This window comes from Zingiber officinale, chromosome 5A, assembly GCF_018446385.1.
Source record: "Zingiber officinale cultivar Zhangliang chromosome 5A, Zo_v1.1, whole genome shotgun sequence".
Classification (NCBI taxonomy): domain Eukaryota; kingdom Viridiplantae; phylum Streptophyta; class Magnoliopsida; order Zingiberales; family Zingiberaceae; genus Zingiber; species Zingiber officinale.
The window spans coordinates 1666430-1685232 of NC_055994.1; the positions used below are offsets into that span (position 1 = coordinate 1666430).

The following is an 18803-nucleotide window of genomic DNA, read 5'->3' on the forward strand; positions in this document are numbered from 1 at the left end:
AAAGAAACAAAGACCTCGGTTATTATGGAAGTGTGTGCTCTTAATCCTAATATAATAACAAGCACATATATTTGATATTTATTTCTTTAATTTATCAATGGGTGAGATTTAGTTCGATGAATCAATAAGCCCGATAAGTTGGGAAATGGTATCACTTATAGTGTGTGTTGTTGATTATAGAAGGAAAGCTGTCCTAGAGATACTAGGTTGATAATGTCCTCAAGAGGAGCTCATAAGGATTGTCATGTTAAACCTTGCAGTGGACCTAGTCCGACATGATGATAAGGTTGAGTGGTACTACTCTTGGACTAAGATATTAATTAAGTGAGTTGTCGATAACTTACTTAATTAGTGGACATTGTTATCTTAAACACAGGAGACTAACACACTCATAATAAGAAGGAGCCCAAAATGTAATTTGGGATTGGTGCGTAGTTCAATAATAGTTCTCTAGTGGAATGAATTATTATTGATAAAATTAAGTTGTGTTCAGCGAACACGGGATGCTAATTTTATCGGAGACCAAAACCAATTCCTTCTCGGTCCTATCGTAGCCTCTAGTATATAGAGATTTATACCCACCATACCACCTTCTTACCCATCCAATGGGGCGGCCAAGCTAGCTTGGAACCCAAGCTAGGGCCGCCAAGACCAAGTGGATGAGCCATGAAGGTGGCCAAAGCTTGGGTCCCAAGCTTGGGTGGCCGCCACTAGAATATTAAAAAGGATTTTTATTAAAATTATTTCTTATGTGGATATCATGTTTTTAAAGAGAGTTTAAAAATTAAAATTTCCTTTTATAACTTTCTACAAAGATTAAGAGAAGAGATTAATCTCTTTCCTTATTTGTAGTTTAAAGGATGATTTTAATTTTTGGTAAAAACTTTCCTTATTTGTAAATCATCTACATGATTAAAGAGAGTTTAAAATTTGAAATCTTTCCTTATTTGTTGATTAAAGGAGGTTTTAAATTTTAAGAAAACTTTCCTTTTAAACATGTTCATGATTTAAAGAGAGTTTAAAAATTAAATATTCTCTTTTATAAGTTTCTAAAAGATTAAGAAAAGATTTGATATCTTTTTGTAGATTGAAAGAGATTTTAATTTTTAGAGATAACTTTCTTTTATCCAAATGTTTAAAAGAAAGATTTTAATTTATTAAATTTCCTTTTATAAACCAATCATGAAGGATAAAATTATTGGAGAAATTTTATAAATTTCGGAAACAAATTAGGAAGTTTTAATTCTTGTTTAATTAAAACTCTCCTTGATTTGAGGAAATAAGTGGCGGCCATGTTTTAGTGAGAAGAAAAATTATTTTAATTAAAATAAAATTTTCCTTTTCATGGCAAAAGAATTAAGGAAGTTTTTATTAAAATTTCCTTATTTGCCAAGACCAAGGATTATAAAAGAGGAGGTAGAGGAGCCTTCAAGGGTGAACAACCTCTATTATTTTCTCCCTCTCTTCCTTGGTTGGTGGCCGCCTTCTTTTCTCTTCTCTCCATCTTGTGGCGGACCTCTCTTCCTCCTTAAGATCAAGTGGTGGCGGATTTTAGCTTGAGAAGAAGGAGAGAAAGCTTACATCCCTTGGAGCTTGATTGATGGAAAAAGATCTTCATCTCTTGGAAGCATAGTGCTTGGCCGAAACTTGAAGAAAGGAGAAGAAGGTGCTTTGGTGGTTTCTCATCTCGGAAGATCGTTGCCCACACAACGTCCGAGATTAGAAGAGGAATACGGTAGAAGATCAAGAGGTTTTTCTATAAGGTATAACTAGTAATTTTTCTTTCCGCATCATACTAGTTATTTATGGAAATAATACCAAATACAAGAGGCTTACGATTCTAGTATTTCGAATATGTTTTTCGAAGTTGTGTTCTTTTATTTTTCTTTTCCTTGTGATTTGATTGTTCCTTTTGGTTGACCTAAAGTTATTTTAGGAAATTAAATATTAGCTTTCCATAAAAGGTTTTGTCTAGTCGGTGGTGGTTGTTCCCATATCCAAGAAGGCCATGTGCCTCGCCACGTCAGTACTGGGAACCAATTATGGAAATTAATATTTAATGGAATTAATAACTTAGGTGATTTGGATCAAACGTGTTAAGTTCCGCAGGAGATCCAAGTCTAAACCTTAAAGAACAAATAGATTAAGTTTTGGATCAAACGTGTTAAGTTCCGCAGGCGATCCAAAATTTAATTTAAAAGAACACATGGTAGCTAGGAAAAGGTTCAGACCTTTGTACAAAATTTTATACAGTGGAACCTCTAGGTTTTCCGAGTAGCAACCAACAATTGGTATCAGAGCTAGGGTTTTGCCTCTGTGTATTTGGTATTAGTTTAATTATGCACATGTCATACATAATTTAGGCAGGATAATAGTAGGATGTGCTAACTTTGTGGATGCAGGATCCAACTATTATGGCTTATAGTTTTATGTGTGTGATTGGACCCTTGGACATGTCAAGGGCATTTATATGTGTGTGCATGATTGTATTATAAAATACAACAGGAGCTGTATTTAGTTTTATTAGGATTTTATTTTTGATCTAGATACATGTACATTCCTTTTATGGAATATAGGATCAAAATTGTAAAATTCTATTTATGTCGCGGATCGAATCTTGCAAAGCGTGGAACCTTCTAAGGACCAGAGGCGCAGCGGAACAAGGAGCAAGATGGATGCGACAGCTAGACCCGGTGGCGGTGGCCAAATATGGCAGCAGCTTGGGATGACAACACACGGAGGACAACTAGAGATAAAAGCCATAATAGTTGAAAATTAGATTTTCTATTTATTGCTTTTATATTGTGCTGTGTGTGCATGTTAGTTTACAAGTTTAGTAGGCTAGCATAGTTAAAATTCCTCATTAATAAATAACTAAGTGGGAGAGGGATTTTTAAGTAAATCCCATGGTCTCCATTACTGGTTTGTAAGTGATGCAAACAAGCTTGCGCGTTGGCTCTGAGTGCCTTCCTCCATAACAGATGAGCTTATTTGCGGATCACTAGAACAGACTTCCATTTTTGGATGACTATAGGAAGTTAATTAAGAGCGTGTGATCTTCCCCAACGGAAGGGGCATAATCTTATTAATGGACTTAGTGTCAAGTAATGGTATACACTTAGACACATCTAATAGTATCCTCCCCAACGGAGTCACTGCTATTATATGTGTGACCAAATGATACCAACTATTATTTTTATTTGTCAAAAAGTTAGGTTGACAAGATAATAAAATTAAAGGGTTAAAACCCCTATTACAAATGATTGATTTTGTATACGTTCACACTAACGTGGCATACAAAATTAACGGTGTTTGAGATAATTTTATTTGTCATAAAGTTACGTTGACAAGATAGTTAATGGGTAAAACCCTCCTCTTACAAATGTTGATTTTGTATACGTCCACACTAACGTGGCATGCAAAATTCACGGTGTTTTGAGGTGTTGGTAAATTTAAATAGTATTGTTAGAGGAATCAATATTATTTTAAATTTAGAGTCTTGACCAAATATTTGATTAAAGATAGACCAACTATTAATTTTATTCGTCATAAAGTAAGGTTGACGAGATAATAAAATTAAATGATAAAATTTCCTCTTTGAATTTGTATACGTCCACACTAACGTGACATACAAAATTCATGGGATTTTTTAAGGAGTTGGTCTTAACCAAATATTTTTGTGATTCTTAGGAAGATGGTCAAACCCTAGCTGATATACTTTAGGATAGACTTAGTGGTCCCAATTATAATTGATTGGAAATAGAATTTGGACATTAAGGTAGACTGTTCTCTTAGAACTAAGAACAATATAGGTGTATTTTATTCATTAGTTGATACATGTTTAGTGGAGTTATCTACCGGTACCTGGTGTGTAGATACAAGATGCCATTAATCATGTCTGCAATTCATTGCAGGGTTCCAGGAAACCCAACAACTAAATGAAAGGTAAATCACCGTCCACATGGGCACTACTGTAAAAGTGGTAGCTGTTGCAGTGGGAGATGTTTATCCTTTGATAAGAATAAAATATGGATTTTAAGTAATTGTCTTTACATACCAAGTTTAGAAAGAACCTGATTTCAGTTTCTAAACTATTATAGATATTGTGTCTATTTTGATAACAAAGTTGTTATCAAGAAAAATAGGAAAGTTATCTATTCTGGTATGATGGTTGACAATTTATAATCCAATAACTCCCACGATGCAACAAATGGAAATTAGTCACACATCTTCTAATTTTAAGAGAAAGCAACCTTCGGAAATGAACCAATTATATCTTTGGCATCTAAAGCTAGGTTATATTAACTTAAGTAGGATTCATTGGTAGCTGATGAACTTTTGTGTTCATTAGTAGTGGAAATCTTTCCAACCTACAAGTCTTACTTGAAAGGAAAAATAACCAAGAAGCTTTTAAGTCTAAGGGGAATGGAGTCAAAGATATATTGGAATTGGTTCATTCTGATTTGTGTGATCCTATGACAATCCAAACAAGAGGTAGTATCGAATATTTCGTCTATTTTATAGACAACTATTCAAGATACAAATACATTTACTTAATGTACCGCAAGACTAAGTGCTTTGATTAGTTCAAAGAGTACAAGGCTGATGCGGAGAAATGTTAAAGTAAAAAGTCACTATGGAAAATCGTAGTGGCAAGTACCTCTTGAGAGATTTTAGAAGTCACTTATCAGAAGTTGGATTTCAATCCCAACTAACTGCATCTGGAACACCCCAACAGAATGGTGTAGTAGAAAGAAGGTATAGGACTCTTATGGAATAATTAGATAGATGATGAGTTATTCAGAAAATTACCAAATTTGTTTTAAGGATATGCTCTGGAAACGGAAGTGAACTTTCCAAAGTCATAACTCTCTGCTCATATAGAATTGCTGAATAGGTGTAAGCCTATTTTGAAGCATATTCGGATTCGGGTAATCCAGCACATATGTTAAAGAGAGATAATGATAAGTTGGATAGGAGTTCACTTGTTTGTATGATATCCTAGATAAACAAAAGTAGGTTTATAGTCTTAAAATCAGAAGGTCATTGTTAGCATAAATGACTGATTTTTAGAAAAGGACTATATAATGAACCACGTGCTCATAAGTAAATTTGTTCTTAAGGAAATAATAAAGGACATGTCTAACCTAGTACCAACTGTACAAGATGAGATACCACAAGAAAACTGCAACTCGTATCACAAATTGATACACAATTACAGAAAGTGTCTTATTGTAGTGGGAGGGTTGTTATGCAACCTAAATAGGTTCATGTTTTGGGAGAGTTTTTGGACTCGATCCCTGGAGGGCATGAACCTGATCTCCGGTCATATGATGAAGCACTCCAAGATAAAGATGCAGCATCTTGGCAAAGAGTAATGAATAAAAGAATTAGAATATATGTATTCTAATAAAATCTGGAAGCTTGTAGAATCACCAAATGGTGTAAAAGCCGTTGGGTGTAAAAAGGTCTATAATAGGAAAAGAGGGATAGACAGGAAGGTAGTAACTTTCAAAGCAAGGCTTGATGAAAAAGGAAACTTTTTCACTGGTAGCCATGCTTAAGTCTATCCGGATTCTTTTATCTATTTGGCAAGTGGATGTCAAGACAGCATTCCTTAATGGAAGTCTTGAAGAAAACATCCATATAAAGCAACCAGAAGGGTTCATTGCAAAGGGCTAAGAGCATCTTGTGTGTAAGCTCAATCAGTCTATGGACTGAGGCAAAGCTTCAAGGTCTTGGAACATCCGGTTTATCAAAGTAATCCAGATCTATGGATTTAGTAACCGGATAAGTCTTGTGTATACAAAAGATGTGATGGAAACGTGGTGGTATTTCTTGTACTATACTTAGATAACATTTTTGGTAGTTGGAAACAATATCAAAATGTTGTCAGAAGTAAGGGTATGGTTGTCCAAACAATTCGATATAAAGGACTTGGGAGAATGTATATATTCTTGAGATCAAAGTAATAAGGGATCGCAAGAAAAGAATATTTTACTTATCCCAAGCTTCATACATCGGAAAAATCCTTGCTCGTTTTAAGCATACAAAACTCCAAGAAAGGTTTCTTACCTTTTCAGGATGGAGTAACTTTATCTAAAGATATGTCTCTATAGACATCAAAGGAGATAAAGGAAATAAAGGCAGTTCTTTATGCTACGGCTGTTGGAAGCCTAATGTATGCTATGCACGAGATCAGAAATCTGTTTGCCAAGGGCATAGTTAGCAGATATCAAAGTAACCCTGGACAAGGACAGTGGACTGCAGTAAAGCATATATTGTAGTACCTTAGAGGCACTAGAGATTATATGCTAGCTTACAAGGCAGTTAATTTAGTCCTTGTGGGTTGCAAGGATTTTGACTTCCAATCGGATAGGGACAATAATAAGTCAACCACGGGGTTTTGTATTTACTTTAGGAGGTAAAGTCATAACTATGGAAGAGTGATAAGCATAGGTGTTTTTCTGGACTCCACCATAGAAGCTTAGCATATGGCAAGCCTCTGAGGTAGCCATAAAAGCTGAATGACTCAATAACCTCAAGATAGACTTAGATATGATTTCTAGTTTGTCCAAAAATTATTACAATTTATTGTAATAATGTTGGTGCAATAACAAACTCGAAGAAACCATAAGTCTATAAGGCAAGTAAACACAATAGAGCGCAAGTACCACCCAATACGAGGAATCGTATAAATGAGGAGAAGTTGTTGCCGCCTAGATTGCATCAGGTGATGACCTATAGATCCTTTCACTAAGGTCCTTAAGGCAAGAGCTTTTGATGGGCATGTTGAAGGGATGGGAATCAGATGTATGGCAGAATAGCAACTTAGTCTTTTAGTATAAGTGGGAGATTGTTAGAGTGTATACTAAAAGCCTAGCTTTTGGTATAAACATTTATCTAGAAATAAGAATCACATTGGTCAAATGTCTACATTTGTGATAAATGTAGTTGTTCAATTAATTTATATTGTAGATAACATGGTGTGTGGTGTCACACAGAGGATCATGTTATCAGTATCTTATTATAAACGGTAGCTCACGACCAAAATGGAAAGGACCAAACCATTAGAAGGTCGTAGTGTAATTAGGTATACGTTTCTCTTGACTGTATAATTACACTAGTACACTTAGAGTGTATTGAGTAGGACCATTTGAGGTCGTTTCTTTTATACTGATTTTATAAAGAAACAAAGACCTCGGTTATTATGGAAGTGTGTGCTCTTAATCCTAATATAATAACAAGCACATATATTTGATATTTATTTCTTTAATTTATCAATGGGTGAGATTTAGTTCGATGAATCAATAAGCCCGATAAGTTGGGAAATGGTATCACTTATAGTGTGTGTTGTTGATTATAGAAGGAAACTGTGTCCTAGAGATACTAGGTTGATAATGTCCTCAAGAGGAGCTCATAAGGATTGTCATGTTAAAACCTGCAGGTGGACCTAGTCCGACATGATGATAAGGTTGAGTGGTACTACTCTTGGACTAAGATATTAATTAAGTGAGTTGTCAGTAACTTACTTAATTAGTGGACATTTGTTATCTTAAACACAGGGAGACTAACACACTCATAATAAGAAGGAGCCCAAAATGTAATTTGGGATTGGTGCGGTAGTTCAATAATAGTTCTCTAGTGGAATGAATTATTATTGATAAAATTAAGTTGTGTGTTCGGGGCGAACACGGGATGCTTAATTTTATCGGGAGACCAAAACCAATTCCTTCTCTCGGTCCCTATCGTAGCCTCTAGTATATAGAGATTTATACCCACCGATACCCACCTTCTTACCCATCAATGGGGCCGCCAAGCTAGCTTGGAACCCAAGCTAGGGCCGCCAAGACCAAGTGGATGAGCCATGAAGGTGGTCGCCAAAGCTTGGGTCCCAAGCTTAGGTGGCCGCCACTAGAATATTAAAAAGGATTTTATTAAAATTATTTCTTATGTGGATATCATGTTTTTAAAAGAGAGTTTAAAAATTAAAATTTCCTTTTATAACTTTCTACAAAAGATTAAGAGAAGAGATTAATCTCTTTCCTTATTTGTAGTTTAAAAGGATGATTTTAATTTTTGGTAAAAACTTTCCTTATTTGTAAATCATCTACATGATTAAAAGAGAGTTTAAAATTTGAAATCTTTCCTTATTTGTTGATTAAAGGAGGATTTTAAATTTTAAGAAAACTTTCCTTTTTAAACATGTTCATGATTTAAAAGAGAGTTTAAAAATTAAATATTCTCTTTTATAAGTTTCTACAAAAGATTAAGAAAAGATTTGATATCTTTTTTGTAGATTGAAAGAGATTTTAATTTTTAGAGATAACTTTCTTTTTATCCACATGTTTAAAAGAAAGATTTTAATTTATTAAATTTCCTTTTTATAAACCAATCATGAAGGGATAAAATTATTGGAGAAATTTTTATAAATTTCCGGAAACAAATTAGGAAGTTTTAATTCTTGTTTAATTAAAACTCTCCTTGATTTGAGGAAATAAGTGGCCGACCATGTTTTAGTGAGAAGAAAAATTATTTTAATTAAAATAAAATTTTCCTTTTCATGGCAAAAGAATTAAGGAAGTTTTTATTAAAATTTCCTTATTTGCCAAGACCAAGGATTATAAAAGAGGAGGTAGAGGAGCCTTCAAGGGTGAACAACCTCTATTATTTTCTCCCTCTTTTCTTCCTTGGTGTGGCCGGCCCTTCCTTTTTCTTCTCTCCATCTTGTGGCCGGACCTCTCTTCCTCCTTGAAGATCAAGTGGTGGCCGGATTTTAGCTTGGAGAAGAAGGAGAGAAAGCTTACATCCCTTGGAGCTTGATTGATGGAAAAGATCTTCATCTCTTGGAAGCATAGTGCTTGGCCGAAACTTGAAGAAAGGAGAAGAAGGTGCTTTGGTGGTTTCTCATCTCGGAAGATCGTTGCCCACACAACGTCCGAGATTAGAAGAGGAATACGGTAGAAGATCAAGAGGTTTTTCTATAAGGTATAACTAGTAATTTTCTTTCCGCATCATACTAGTTATTTATGGAAATAATACCAAATACAAGAGGCTTACGATTCTAGTATTTCAAATGTTTTCAAGTTGTGTTCTTTTATTTTTCTTTTCCTTGTGATTTGATTGTTCCTTTTGGTTGACCTAAAGTTATTTTAGGAAATTAAATATTAGCTTTCCATAAAAGGTTTTGTCTAGTCGGTGGTGGTTGTTCCCATATCCAAGAAGGCCATGTGCCTCGCCACGTCAGTACTGGGAACCAATTATGGAAATTAATATTTAATGGAATTAATAACTTAGGTGATTTGGATCAAACGTGTTAAGTTCCGCAGGAGATCCAAGTCTAAACCTTAAAGAACAAATAGATTAAGTTTTGGATCAAACGTGTTAAGTTCCGCAGGCGATCCAAAATTTAATTTAAAAGAACACATGGTAGCTAGGAAAAGGTTCAGACCTTTGTACAAAATTTTTGTACAGTGGAACCTCTAGGTTTTCCGAGTAGCAACCAACACAATTATCCATCTAAGAGATTGACGGTCAAAGGTTAACCAGAAGTCAAGTAGGTCAAGATTGACCAGATACTTGATTGGGAAAGTTCTAACTGGAGGTTAGACAAGGGCAAGGCCAACAGGATGGTTGATAGAAGAAGAAAAATCAAGTGGGTCATGGAGGACTGGACACTTGGTATGGAAAGTCCTGGTGAGTAAAGCCAGGCAGATGGAAAGTCCCGGTGAGTGAAGCCAGGCAGATGGAAAGTTCTAGTGAGTGAAGCCAGATAATTGAAAAATCTTGGTGAGTGAAGCCGGACAGTAAGCCCTGGTGAGTGAAGTCAAGTATATGGAAAGTCCTAGTGAGTGAAGCTAGACAGATGGAAAGTCTTGGTGAGTGAAGTCAAACAGTTGAAAAGTCCTAGTGAGCGAAGCCAGACTATTGAAAAATCCTAGTGAGTGAAGCTGGGCAGTGAGTAAGTCCTGGTGAGTGAAGCCAGACAGTGGAAAATCTAGGTGGGTGAAAGGATTGGCCGGATATCTGGTGGAAAGTCTAAGTGGGTCAAAGGTCGATCAGACACTTGGTATAAGGAGAAAAGTCCAAGTGCGTCAAAGGATTGATCGGATACTTAGTGAAAAAGTTCTAGCAGGTCAAGGGTGACTAGATGTTGGGTAAGGAACCCTAGGACTCAAGTTTAGGAGCTAGGGTTGCCAAATCGATTGGGACAATCAATTTAGCAGATCTTAAGCATTAAGCTTTAGCTTAATCACTTAAGGCTCAGAATTGTGAGAATAGAAGGGTGCTGAGCTTAGGGTAAGCGATTCAGCAGTCTTTAAGCGATTAGGATAATCACTTAAGATACTTTCTATTCAAAACAGAAGCTAGGGTAAGTGATTAAGCAGGGAAGTTTAGTTTCTTACGACGCCTCTGGCGATCAAGCAAAAGAGAGTGGAATCAATTAGGCTAATCGATTCCACACTTCTTAAGCTATTAGGGTAATCACTTAAGGTTATTATGTGAAGAAACAGAAATGTTGGTAAGCAATTAAGTAAGGTTGCTTAATCGCTTATGACATCGATTACGCCCTGCTTAAGCTATTTGGGTAAATACTTAAGGTTCAAAAATATAGTTGTTCTGCAGGTTCAGATCGAGCTGCTGACGTGGTAAGAGATTAGGAGAATACCTAATCAATTACGACGCTTGAAGAAGCCTTAGAAAAGGGTTTTTCGTGACCGTTGCACAAAGAGCTCTCACGTACATCTTCTCTGCCATTGTCGCCGGTTCTTGAATCTTCTTGGATATAAGTGTTGTTGCACTTCCAAGCTTCAAGAGATGATTACAAGCTACAAGATATCAAGTAAGAAGAGGTTTTCATTTGTATTTGTATATTTACTTCTTGTTTTGAGTTATACTCTTGTATGAGTTTGTACAAAGTTTCTCCAGTTCCAGATTATTCCAAGAAGGAGTATATTTCATAGTGGAGAGTATGCTCATGTATGGATCTATGGATTAGTCACCTCATTGATGTGGATATCAAGTAAATCTTTCATGTTATCATTGGGGAGCTTGCTTTGTGTTTTTCGATGCAAAAGAGCATTATCGATGAAGTGAGTGAGCTATTCACCCCTTCTCTAACTCCCTGAGTGTCCCAACATAACCAAAGATGTAAGTCTACATGTAGACCTAAACGAAGAAGAAACTCATCCAATGAGTCAAAAGGCAGCAAAAAGAAAGGGAAAAGACAAAAAAAAAAATCAGACATTGAAAGTATGACAATAAATTTGGACAATATGTTTGCAAAGTTTATTGAGTATACAAACATAAAAAATGACTGAAGTTGCCCCCAAGGCATAGTGTAGACGATGGACGCATAGTATCTCTGGTGTAATGGTCAGGAGTCGATTCTTAGGAACTGATGATCTAGGGTTTACCCCACCATGCGTCTAATGCTTATGTACTTGTATTTACCTCCCTCTATATCTGTGGGGCAGATACTAGGGGACCGTTAAGATAACAGATTTACCTTTTATTAAAATGGCTGAAGTTGAAATAAAACAAAAACAACTCGAAGTTGAGGAGATGAAAACAAAAGCTGCCTCTTAGCCAAAGTTCAGCTAAAGGAATACGTAATCCTTTCGAAGGATACTTCGCAAATGACACAGGAGTATCTTATCACCTACGAAGATCTTTGTCAAGATTAGGAGATGGAATTTGTAATTTTCATTTATTATAATTTTTAATTAATTTACTTTTCAATTAATGTAATTTTCTATTATTGTACCTTTTCAAATAATGTACAATTCTTAGTCAATTAATATCAGTGTTACAAAGTAGTCATTATAATATAGCCGTTGAAATATAGTCATTGAGAAGAAAAAAAAATATAGACACATTGTGCTCTACAGTTATATTCTTTATTCTAAGAACATACCATTTGGCAAACACATAGACTTGAATTAGTTTTCGCCAAAAGATCTTAATATTCAAGTAGCACTAGCTCTAACTCGACAAGTGAAAACAAAGCTCAAGTTGAAGTTGTTGGTGAAGGTTATGATCTAGGGAATGAGCTAATATCATTGATACTTTAACAAAGCTGGCAAATAGTTGAAGCATATCAAAGTAATAAGAAGATGCGGCAAAGAAGAAGGTTCATCCAAAGAAATCATGAAGCCGGGCATGCGAGGCTCTTTAATGATTATTTCTCCAAAAACTTGGTGTATCCAGATCAAATATTTCGAAGACGATTTCACATGCAAAGAGAATTATTTTGTCACATAGTGAAAGCACTTGAGAGTTGTTCATTGTATTTTCAGTAGAGGGACGATGTTGTGAGAAGAAAAGGCATGCCACCACTATAAAAATGCACGACTGTGATTTGACAATTAGCTTAGAGGCCCAGCCGACTATCTTGACAAGTATCTATGGATGAGTGAATCAACCACCAAGTGTCTTTTCAAGTGAATCAACCCCTTCCAGATCTGATACTTCATCAGACATGACGTAAGGGGTTTCAGGATCACTTTTGTATATTTGTGCATTTTGATGATATATATTTACCTTTTCATCAAAAAAAAAAAAGTTTCACGATTATGTGGTTGAACTATTTGGTCATTGATACTTGAGAAGGTCTAATACCGATGATGTTCAACATCTTCTTCAAATGTATGATGAGAGGCACAACTTCCTTGGAATGTTGGGAAACTTCCATTGCATGCATTGGGAATGGAAAAATTATCTAGTTGCTTGGAAAGGCCAATTTACAATAGGTTATAGATCACCAACAATCGTGCTTGAAGCGATCGTGTCTCAAAACTTATGGATATAACATGCATTCTTTGGTATCGTAGGTTCATGTAATGATATTAATGTGTTGTATAAATCTCCCATATTCAATAACGTTTTGCAAGGAAATACTTTGGAGATTAATTTCATAGTCAATGAGACTCAATATACGAAGGGGTATTATCTAACAGATGAAATATATCTGGAATGAGCTACTTTCATGAAGGTTTTTCCTTGCCCAGAGGATCCCAAGAGGAGGTTGTTTAAGGAAAGACAAGAGGTTGTAAGAAAAGATGCTGAATGAATATTTGGGGGTGCTTCAAGCTCGATGAATAATTGTCAGAATTCTAGCTCGTTATTGGTACAGAAAAAGGTTAAAATATATTATGTTAGCATGCATTATTTTACAAAACATGTTTGTTGAAGATAAGGAGGGGTCACTTGATAAATTGGTACAACAATGAAAGTGACAAATCGTCACAACCCATCCAAAGCTCAAATCGAGGATTTTATGATTATCTCCAGATAAATTCTGAACTACGTGACAGTAATGTGCATTACCAACTTCATACCAACTTAGTTGAACATATTTGATCATATTACAATAATAATCCTTGAATTAGTATTTTATAGTTTCTCTTTACATTTAATTTAAATATTATTTTTTAATTTTATATAAGTGTGATTTTTTTATAGGTTGTACTCTTTCATTTCAAATTTATAATAATATTTAAATTTTAAATAAATGATACTCATAAAACAAGAAAAAATTATTTTATGTAATAAATATATTTAAAATTATTATTAATATTTATTTTAAATAATAATCATTTAAATTTTCTAAATAAAATTAAAATTATATTTATTTAATATAAAATAAGAATAAAGATAAATGAGTGAAGATCATAAATAATGAATGTTAATATTAAAATAAATATATTAATATAATATATATATATATGGCAATATCCTTATTACTTTGGCATAAAGGACATATGATGTGGTGTTCCATAAGTTATTCATATTAGTATAAAGTAATATTTAATTTAATTTAATTATTTCTTTACTTGTTATTATGATGTGAATGTTTGTAAAGTTTTTGAAATATTTCAATATCCTAGTTTTAAAATTATTAAATCACGTACCTAATTTTATTTTTACCCCTATTATTATTTCCAGTCGACTGCTACAATAGCCAAATCAATTAATTTTATAGTTTTTAAAAAATGATTAATTCATATTAAAAAAATCACTACTTTCAATATAGTAGGTCAAATTGGTGTTTAAGGATATTTATATAATCAAGAAAATTAAACAAATATATAAGATCTGTCATTCTGAGTTTTCTAGGTCCATCAGTCGATTTTAACTGAAACTCTTTAGGTTTATCTGACCAAAATCTATTAATGAACCCAGAGGACTCGGAATGACGTGAAATTAAGTCCTATGAGTTCGTCTAGTTTTTCTGATTATATTCATGCTCTCAAACATTAATTTGACCTAATATATTTAGAATAGTAATTTTTTGAACACGAATATGTCTAAAAAAAAATCTAATTCATATAAAAAAAATATTATTCTCAATATATTGAGTCAAATTGATATTGGAGAGAATGAATATAATCATAAAAACTAGATGACCTCATAGGACCTAGGTTCACCAACCGATGTTGGTCGAATGAACCTAAAGAGTTCCTGTCAAAATTGGTTAATAGACCTATATAGCTCAGAATGATATGAAACTAGGTCCTATAAATTCTTCTAGTTGTTCTAATTATATTTATATTCTCAAATATCAATTTGACTTAATATATTCAGAACAGTGACTTTTTGAAGACAAATTAATTTTCAGATATATTCGTATTTAAAAAATTATTGCTCTCATTGTAAGCTAGTCGAAATTATATTTGATAATATTTATATAATAAAAAAATTTAAAGAAATACATACAATCTAATTTTATATCCGAGATCTTTAATTCTATCTGTCATAACCGAGATAAAAATAGAATTAGATATATAATTTAATAATTTGAAAACTAAATACTAAAACAGTGTAGGTTCTGGGTAGCCCGGAATAATCTAAAATATCAGTTGGGGGCAGTCGAACCACAAAGCGGGTTAAAAAGTCGGCTAGCGCGTCTGGTTCCTCACCTATTTCGTTGGACGGCCCGAGCGAGAACAGAGAGGAAGAGCCACAAATCTGGGGCACGGGACCGAAATCGATATAACGCGACGGGAGACAGATCGGCCAACGCTATGGCAGCCGCAGCGTCGCCCGTCGCCGACTGGGACGAGCTGCGGAGAGAAGCACGGCGGATCGAAGGCGACCTCGACGTCCGCCTCTCCTCTTACGCGAAGCTCGGAGGTGGGGTTGAACCCCGTCCTTTCCCCCCTCCCCCCTCCCCCCTCCCCCCTCCCCCTTCTCGTTTCTTGGTTTTGATTGCACTTGCTTCCGTTAATGGTTGTAGGTTACTCGGATCCGAGAAGCCCTGCGAGCGATTCCCACTGGAAGTCGATGGAGATGGAGATCGAGATGCTGCTGGCGAGGCTGATGCAAGTGAACGAGGCGATGAGCAGGTGTGCCTCAGCGGCCGCGCCAACGACCTCTGTGGCCCAGAAACTCACCAGGCATAGGGATATCCTTCACGAGTTCACCCAGGTTGAATTCCATGTCATTTTCGTTATTGCGTTTTTTTTTCTTTCGGTTCCTTCTAATTAATCGAAGTCTATTCCTTTGAAAAGAAGTGAATCATTGGCCTATCCCTTTTTTGTGATTAGGGTTATTGATGAAGTAAGCAAAAGGATCCATAATTTTTTTTTTTTCAAGGAAGCGAATAGGAGAGTTTGACACTCACTTGTTTAGAAAAAAAATATTTTTTGATTCGAAGTGAACCATCGCATGAACACATTATTGGAGGTTGGAAAGGGAAGTTTTGTATGCCTAACATCCCTTGTTAACAGAAGAAGAAGAAGAATGGAATGTGCCTTTACAATTTACATCACACTCATGGTTTGGCGTATTGTGCTTCATCCAATATTGCTATGCCATTAAATTTGTAAAAATAAAAAAGCACTGCTGATCAAGTTTAAGAGTTTAACCATATTGCATTAACAATGTTAGTTGAGCCCTTTTCCTTTTAGGGATTCATTGTTTCATTATGTTTTCAAACAAGGTGCTAAGAGATATATACTACCTTGCTAGGACACCAAAAATGCCCTCGTTGTAGGACTAAGGTTTGAGGAAAATAAGATTGCTGGAATAAGGTGCATGTTGTTTACATTTGACAGCAAGTTATATTTCTTTGGTGAAGCAGCAAATTTTCAATTGGAGTCAAATATGGACTGATATTTCCTTCTGAAATCTTGTGCAATTTGATTTTATTTTAATTTTTTGCGGTGATCATGACACATTTGGTTCGGCATACTATTGCATATGTTTTCATTGTTTTGTACGTTCACTCAATTTTTGATTAAACAGATTGATTTTGTGCAAGATATCAGTGCATAGTAGGAACTGTTTATTCTCATTTCTTTCACTGGCTAAAGAATTAAATATTCTTGCTGATGCTTGTGAATTCAGCATGAAAACTATCAGTAAATAACTTTAAGTTTCTTCTATTGATAGTTCTTGGATATTCAATCTGCTGCCCTATGGAAAATCCATGCTTTGAGTACATTGGCTAGTTTTTTCGGTATCTTGTCAACTTTATGAAATTAGATGCTCAAAATATGAATTATGTATGGTTATAAAATTGTGATGCTGACAAGAATGAAAACTTCACCTGTAGTCAGTCCTCTTACCTTGTTAGGACTATAATTTTCACCAACTTCACATTCGTTGCATTAATCAGGAGTTCAAGCGAACAAGGGGTAACATAATGTCGATGAGGGAGCATGCCGAGCTACTTATTTCAGTGCGCAATGATATAAATGAACACAAGGTTTCCTTCTAGTTTAAACTAGAGAAAATTCAGATTCCAATTCTTATGTTGGCTAACTATTAATGAGCAGGCATCAGGCAGCACACAATCAGCACCAAATTTACTGAGAGAGCGTGCTGCTATACATGGAAGTATTTCTCAGGTAAGTGGATTTATATAATATTCAAAGATGGTAGTAGCAATTGTATTTTATTTTATTTTTATTATTTTTGTATATAGAAGAGGAAAATATTTTGAATGCTTTCTTTCATTTATTAGATTGATGAAGTGACCAGTCAAGCTGAGGAAATGAAGGGTATTTTGTTAGCTCAGAGAAGTACTTTCAGTGGCATTCAGGGAAAAGTAAAGCAACTTAGCGACAGATTCCCGATGATTCGCAATATACTAGGTCTTTATCTTTCCTCAAGTAACGACTTCCTACAAATTTATTGAAATTAAATAAACTAAATGTGTAGAACAATTTGAACTATAATGTCTATTTGCAAACGGCCAGTATGATCAGAATTATGCATGATCTTTGCATGCAAGTAGATAGAAAGCAGCTGAACTCCTATATTATTGTAACACTCCGACATGATATGGAGTTATGGACTATAAATCCTTAAAAAGTAGTAGTGATAAACTCCCTATATTATTGTATTAAACAAACAGTCCAACATTATGTGGGCATAAATTTTAAGAAACACTATGATTAGGACACACTTAGTTGTTTATATTACATGGAAAAACTATGCTATTCAAAAGTTAGTTAAAAATTGTATTTAAAATGAGCTACATTTATTTTTTTGACTGATGATAAACATAAATGATTTGTGATTAAGATCATGATTGTCAAATGAAATTTAATTGAATGTATTCCTTCTTATAATTGATCAAATTTTTTTAGTCTTCTTATGACCATATTATAGAAAAAGAAAGGGTGTGTTGATATGTTCTTTTATCTAAAATATCTTATAGGTGAGGATTATTAGAAGTTTAGGTAATTTAGTTTTCAAAAGAAATTAGGTGGAGCTTCAATGGCTGATAAAATTAGAGAATTAGGTTGGACATGTTTGAAAGAAGAAGATCACATCATGGGAGAATAACATCTCCTCTAGAATGAAAGGGGCACATACATATGCGAGAGTAGATAGTCCTAGCATTTATAACTAGATATGGAGTCGTCCATTCTACCACACCATTTACTGTAGTGTCTGTCAATTCTTTATTCATAAAAAATGAGAGAATACTTTAGCTCGTTGCTCTGAACCACAACAATTACATATTTATATATGATTCCATAAGTCCATTACTATTAATGAGACCATAGCAATTGGGATGCTCACAATAGTATTAACTTGTATATATTGTTTAGCTCATTGCCATGTTATTATCCGTGCAAATATGAGGTACTCAAATAAGTGACACGTAGGTTAACTTGGAAAAGATAACTGATATTCATTGTGTTTTGCAGGAATGATAAAGAGGAAGAAATCAAAGGACACGATAATTCTCTCTGCTGTCATTGCAGGATGTACATTATTCATCATCATTTACTGGTTCTCCAAGTGATATCTTATTACCTTCGTATTTCAGTCAACTCCAAACATGGGCCTATTTGTAGTGGTTTCAGAATTAGGATTGGCTTGCAGAAGCAATCTTCAACAGGCCCACATTTGCTAGTCAATGGATCAGGTGTTTCAAGTTCTCAAATGATTTCTGAATTGAGTGTACGAGGGTTCTTATCAGAGCATGGATTCAGATTATAGCAGTCTCATGGAGTAAAGTTTCTGGCAATTTGTTCTTCCTCTCGGCCTCTGGATTAAATTCCACCTCAACCTATATGGGATTTCATTCTTCAGTTATAGACAATTTACCGATGCTCCTTTTATCTGAAAGTTATTATGTTACGCAAGCTAAGGCATTTCTCATGGAAATTTTGTTCCTACTTCAAATCTTTGTTGACGCATTGGATACAATTTATAGTTTGTTTATTGAGTACGAAAGAATTGAGTGGCTTGAAATGATGGCACCGTCAGCACTGAACAATTTTTTATAGTGAATTTAGAATGATAAATTTCAACAAGCAGTGATAAAAGGTACTTATGAACCA

At 34.7% G+C, this 18803-nt stretch overlaps 1 protein-coding gene across 1 annotated transcript in view; it reads left to right on the forward strand.

Annotated features, from left to right (window-relative positions):
* Nucleotides 1–18776, forward strand: part of LOC121982701 — an 82358-nt gene extending 63582 nt beyond the window's left edge. Inside the window, exons 4-9 of the mRNA XM_042535808.1 lie at nucleotides 14828–15135; nucleotides 15239–15429; nucleotides 16622–16711; nucleotides 16782–16853; nucleotides 16970–17099; nucleotides 18165–18776. Coding sequence (XP_042391742.1) covers nucleotides 14828–15135; nucleotides 15239–15429; nucleotides 16622–16711; nucleotides 16782–16853; nucleotides 16970–17099; nucleotides 18165–18262 — 889 coding nt within the window. The 3' untranslated portion in view covers nucleotides 18263–18776. The remainder of the gene's footprint in view (nucleotides 1–14827; nucleotides 15136–15238; nucleotides 15430–16621; nucleotides 16712–16781; nucleotides 16854–16969; nucleotides 17100–18164) is intronic.
* Nucleotides 18777–18803: the final 27 nt, after the last annotated feature.